This window comes from Lissotriton vulgaris, chromosome 10 (assembly GCF_964263255.1).
Source record: "Lissotriton vulgaris chromosome 10, aLisVul1.2, whole genome shotgun sequence".
Taxonomy (NCBI): domain Eukaryota; kingdom Metazoa; phylum Chordata; class Amphibia; order Caudata; family Salamandridae; genus Lissotriton; species Lissotriton vulgaris.
Window position 1 is genome coordinate 461,508,658 of NC_141698.1, and position 6,142 is coordinate 461,514,799.

A 6,142-nucleotide genomic window follows, 5' to 3' on the forward strand; every position below is an offset into this window, starting at 1 on the left:
GGTCTTTGTAGGATGGTAACCTGTTGTTTTATTTGTATTTTTAGACAGCTCTATATTTGACTGATCATTGGGGTGGTTCCTGAAGCAAGGGACTGTTATGGTAGACGTCAAAGTGGACAAAGTAGTTCATGACCTAGTGAGACCAATTGAGAGTAGTGTTGCATGGACTTGTATTCACCTCTGTGTTCTTTGGCTTTTAGGTTCTTCTCCCGTTGTCCCCATCCTACCCTTCCCTCATTTGATGGCCCTAATACTCTGTATTATTTAACAGGAGTTGGGGATGTCAAAAGGTGGACCCCTTATTGCATCATCCGGACCCTGAGGAGTAACATTCTGATATAACTGTCCTCACTGGTATACACTGGTGAGGTTGAAGTGGTGGAATTAGTATTTGGAAGAATTAAATCCTTGCTGTATTTTGGAAAGCTATCCCTCTGTGTGAGTTGAGGATGGCTCCAAGGTAAGGCTGTCTTTGAAGGGAATGCAGATAAGACTTAGATGCATTGATGATGAAACTTACATTTTGAAGTAGGTTTATTGTTGCCCGAGTGTGTTGAAAACAGCTCTGATAAGTCTGTGTTTTGATGAGCCAGTTGTCTAGATAGGGGAAAACATATGTTTTGCCTTTGAAAATGAGCTGTTACTATGGCTAGGCATTTGGTGAATATCCTTGTAGCTTGATGTCCCACAATGGAAGCACTATGAACTGAAAGTGTTGTCCTTGAAACGCAAACCTGAGGTATTTGCAATGTGCAGGGTTAAATGGTAGGCGTCCTTCAGGTCCAATGCTGCCATGAAGTTGCCTCGTTGAAGCAGAGGGATGACATCCTGCAGAGTGACCATGTGAAAATGCTCGGATAGGTTGCACCAGTTTAGGTGTCGTAGGTCTAGAATTGGCCTTAGAGACGTGTCCTTTTTGGGTATTAGGAAGTTAAGTGAACAGACCGCTGTGCCTTGTTGGTGTAATGGCAAAAGTTCTATTGCTCATTTTTGTAGAAGAGCTTGGATTTCCTGTGTTAGAAGCTGCTGTTGGTCTGTGGACAGTTTGTGTTTGCAAGGTGGAATGTTTGAAGGTGTGGATGTGAGCTCCAGCCAATAACCATGTTGGATAATATCCAACTCCCACTGGGAGGAGGTGATGGTCCGCTATGCGGTAACAAATTGTTGAAGTCATCCCCATACAGGTGTTGTGTGTTTGAGGAATGGCAGTGTTAAAAGCAATGCGACAATTATAAACATTACCTGCGCCATCTTGTCTGATGGTAGTTCCTACGTGTACATAAACTGAAGTCATTCTGACCAACCGCAGCCATTTTGTATTCCGATGGTCACCTTTTGTTTCACCCTGCCCTTACTAGCATCCCTCTGACCAACCCGATATGCGAGTTAATAGCTATAAACTATTGCCACGACAAACATCAACTTGCTGCCACAAACTCGTTTTTCCTCTCATCTCTGTTTACAGGCAAACCCATGGGCACCCTTACACAAACAGGTTCCAAATACCAAACAGACTCTTGCAAACATGGTTTATTGCACTGCACACAGCAAGACTTGTTTTTGCCAACAATGGGACCTGTTTTTATCAACAGAACGGACTCTTAGATCTGGCCAGTCTCACATGTTTTGGACCCTGATGCAAGGTCCAGCTGCAAGATTAGATTGTCTGTTTTGACCTGGGTGGGAGGAGAATTAATGTTGGGCTTGTGTAACCATGTTGAGGGAACAATGTTGGGCTTGTGTGTCAAACCTGCCCGGGGCGGAGACTCCAAGCTTGTAACCAGGATAAATAAAAATGCATTGTGTCAAACCTGTATAAAAGGAAGACCCAAAAGGAGTTGCCAGCAGAACACCTCCCTCAGACATCCCGGTGTCTGCAGTTGACGTGGTCTCCTCTTAAGAGTAATAAACCTTTTTCTTGTCTTCCAGTTTCCAGCGCTTGCCTCATTATTTTGGTAACAAACCCAAGGTGAATTAGAGGTGGGACCCTGCCACCGGGCAGCATTGGGGGTCTTAGAAGACTCGCTGCTTTTCACAAATTGGCGATCCAACGTTGGGGCCCATCAGCGACACGTGGGTCCGGTAGAGAGGTCCTAACGACGGAGTGAACGACTAAATGATTGGAGTGCACCTGCCTGAAAGAGACCCTCGTCTGGCTGCCAATCGACTGAACTTCACCGGTTCCGAACAGACCTCTCTCGAGTGACCTGCGGTCCTGACTGGGACATTACAGGAACGCCCATTGATTGTTGGAGTAAGAGGACAACCAGGCGCTGGAAGGGGAAGACGAAGAACTGTCCATACGGTCCGGGTAAGGTCGTGCAAAAAACAACTTAAATTGATTGATTGATAAAAATACTAGATAATTATAGATAAGGACTGATCCGTACTTTAAAATACGGATCAGTCCTTATCTAAGTTTCAATACAAAGAAGAAAAATGTATCTGTTGAAACTAATGTTTTGAGTTTGGGACTGTCACAATGTTACCTTTTTGTATATATTTACCAATTCACAAACTAAAGCACTTGTCACTTTTCACTTGAACACAAACCTGTCACGGATATATTTTTATGTCTATTATGTTTAGGACAGCCATTTTTAATGTGTATTTATGATATATTGATGTTAAAATTCCAAAAATAAGATAACATTTGATATAATCCTCTAAAAGAGGTGTGTGTGGTCCCTTCCTACAGGGTGTTCCCCTGTTCTAATGTGTTGTTATTATTAGATGAAATACCTTGTCTAATGATAGTGTAGAAAAAATTAAGAGATTCACCTACATATGAGGTTGATGAAAGAGATTGTTTTCCCAACAGAACCATTGTCTTTATATAAACTTGGAACCCAGGTTCTGAGGGTCACTGGGCCACCCCATTATATTTAATGGACAGAGCAGTTCTTAGCCATGTTATCCAATGGTAGGTGGCTAACATGGCTAAGAGCATTAGCTCAGTAAAGCATGAATATTGCGGACTTTTCGGCGATATTCATGCATTTCGGCCGATTTTTATCACTTAGGAGATAAACCTTGATAATAGCAAGGCTCCTAAGCGATAAAAATAGGCGATAAAAATATTGCCGCTAACCAAGCATAGCGATAATTATTGCTAATGCTTGGTAATATGCCCCCTTGTTTCTTAAATTATTTAAGCAAGGGGAACCCCCTTACTTCTGAATCTTGCACTTCCACGGATTCCCATTATCACAGGATTAATGTATATAGATTATTCACTGCAAAAACACAGGTTACAAAGACGTTTAAGCTAGGAAATAGAACTTTAAAAACCTTAGGAATTCACTAAAAAAACAAAGGTTACCAAGATGTTATAGCTAGGTTCAGATTTTACACACACAAAACCATAGAAACTCAGCAGTAGTTAGAGATATCTCAAGTGCCTATAACTCGTGCCCTGAGGTAACTATAGTTCGCATCCCTGCCATGCACAGCTTTCTCATCAATAATTTTACAGCAAATGTTGCAGAGATATTATCAATGATTTCATAGAAGATGTCATGAGTGATGTAACAAGCAGTGCATGGCAAGGGCACGAAGTCTAGTTACCTTAAGGCACAAGTTATAGTTACTTGAGATAACTAACTATAACTGCTGAATTTTTATGGTTTTGTGTGAGTAAAATCTGAACATAACTATAACATCCCTGTGGCCTTTTTTGTTTGAATTTTAAAGTTTTTTTTACATTTTAGCGCCAGAGACCCTATCTTCCGGGGCCCAACCAATAAAGGGTGGGTGCTCTGGTGTGGACTCAGGGCACCCACTATCTCCTTGTGGGGGGGGTGCAGGGGAGGGTGGCGTAGAGGGAGCCTCAAGGCCCCTGCAGCCCCAGACACATCCAGCAAGAGCGGGCATTGCTCCGGCGAGCAGGGAGCAGCTAAAAATGCTGCTTCATGTGGGTGGGACCAATATTCAGATCTGTTTCTCTGTCCTCATCACTGCAAGCTGGGATACAGATCTGAAGTCCACTACTAGCTGGCGGGAGCATTTTTGAAGGCCCTGGGGCATGTGATTCCCAGGGTCAAAATCGGCCTGTGAGGAGGGGCTGTGTACTCCCCTCCTACTTCATATTAAGGACGTGCCAAATGCTATGGGGTCCCCAGGGCCAAAATCAGCCCAGGATTGGGGGCACATGCCCAGTCTCCTAGTTAATTTGCAAAGCTGGGCCATGGAGTACCCAGGGCTGAAATTGGCATGGGGAGGGGGGGGCCATGCACACCCTCCCTCCCAGATTATATTTACAAATCCACCCTCCTACTGAGACATGGCCCACCCAGGGAGAAGAAAGAAAACTAGCGCAGGAGCTAGCCCTTTTTTTCCTTTATTTTGCAACAGATTCGTAGATCCTCTGCTAATCTGCAGTAGCATTTTTTTTAAATGGTTTTGGGGCCAGGTGGGATCCCTGGGGGACCCCATCCCCAGGCTTAGGGGGTCACGGTATTCCTACCCTGTCCCCTTCTATTTTTTCTGTGTCTTTTTTTGGGAGACTCAAGCGGAGTCTCGAGTCCAAAGATGGCTGCCACCACTTCCTGGTTGAAGTGGTGGCAGCCCATCAGATCTCAGATACATACATTTTTTTTCATAACTCAAAAACTACTGAACAGATGTATGCCAAATTACAAAAAGCACTCTTTCTGGACCAAGATCTAGCTTTCTGCCAAATTTGGTGTAATTCCATTTAAAGATTCAGGCTGTAGTCGAGATCAAAATCCCTATGGGAAATTGAATGGAGAAAGTGTGTTTTGGGACCCCCCCCAGCTTGACGAATCACCCTGAAACTTTCCAACCAGCAGTTGAAGTGAGTAGTAAACTAGGTTTTGAAAATTCGGGGAAGAATTGTCAAATGGCACCAAAGTGATTAGCAAAAAAAAAAAAAAACACCTTTCATAAGGAAACTAGGTTCTAACTAGAACAACCTCGCCAGTAGTTAATAATTAGCTTCCCTAACAAAGTACAAGTCATACGAGGTCAGTAAAAGATTCTCTAATACAGTTTGGGCATTTCAAGCTACCCTCACAAGCAGCATGGACAGTGAGAAATCTTCACAAATAAAAAAGTCAATAACGCTTACAATTCAAGCCACCATCACATGCAGTACCCTGTTCCCCATTTGTTGCAAATGTTTGTGGGTTAGGGTAATAATTCTCCCCAATAATGGTCCCAAATAATTATTGTCCCCAGTGACAACACTTCCCAATGAAGGCTGCTCACTAATGATTATCAGCCATAAATGATAACCCTATTGAGAATTCTACACAATAGTGCCTGCCCCCAAATGATAACGGTCTTCAGTTACATCCTTTGCAAGTTACTGCTATAATGAATGATGACTGCACATAAGACGACTGACATCAATGACTGAACCCAAGATAACTGCTCTAAATGATGACTATCACCAATGATAATAAAAAACAATCCAAATTTAGACTACTGCCAATGGCTGCCCCAATAATAGATGTCCTGTTAATAAATGTCCCAGTAAAGGAAATGTTCGAATTAATTGCTAAGAACAAACGCCTCAAATGACAGACTGCACACAAATGATTAAGATCTCCAACAACAAATCACACCTGCATTTAATGATGACCATCTTCAATGGAAACGGTTATCCAATGACTTTTTACTCACTTGTAGTGCTGGAAGAGGTCACCATTGATCTTGTACTCTGCTGTGGCATGGCCTCCATGCAGGATTGTGAATCCCACTCCTCATCCTGACGTTGAAGGTAACAGACGAGATGTGCCTCTGTGGAGAGAGAACCAAGCAAGATGAAACTGGATCACGGTGCAAGATCTTTAATATATTCACACTATAGTGCTCTAGGTCCCTTCCTAGCATGGCTGAAAGAAAGCAAGGGTCGTGAGGTTGCCTCTTATAGACAGTCCACACTACAATTGAAAACAAGGTCACAGTTTCTTAACTCAAGTAATTCCCTCAAAAACAGAGCCATCTAGCAAATAACTCTGATTAGGGTGTAGATGGAGCTACTGGCAGATTTATGACAGAAACTTTTTTCCAATAATAAATGCAGATGCAAACTGACATGTTAAGAATATTGTGCATCAAAGGGTCTGTAACTGACCTCTAACCACAGCACAAACAAACTGGGCAGTGTGAGAAGCGG

General features: G+C 42.9%; 1 protein-coding gene across 1 annotated transcript in view; it reads right to left on the reverse strand.

Moving 5' to 3' along the window:
- Window positions 1-5,767, reverse strand: part of SEPTIN12 (septin 12) — a 494,943-nt gene extending 489,176 nt beyond the window's left edge. Inside the window, exon 1 of the mRNA XM_086941325.1 lies at window positions 5,647-5,767. Coding sequence (XP_086797451.1) covers window positions 5,647-5,704 — 58 coding nt within the window. The 5' untranslated portion in view covers window positions 5,705-5,767. The remainder of the gene's footprint in view (window positions 1-5,646) is intronic.
- Between the last annotated feature and the right edge of the window lie 375 nt (window positions 5,768-6,142).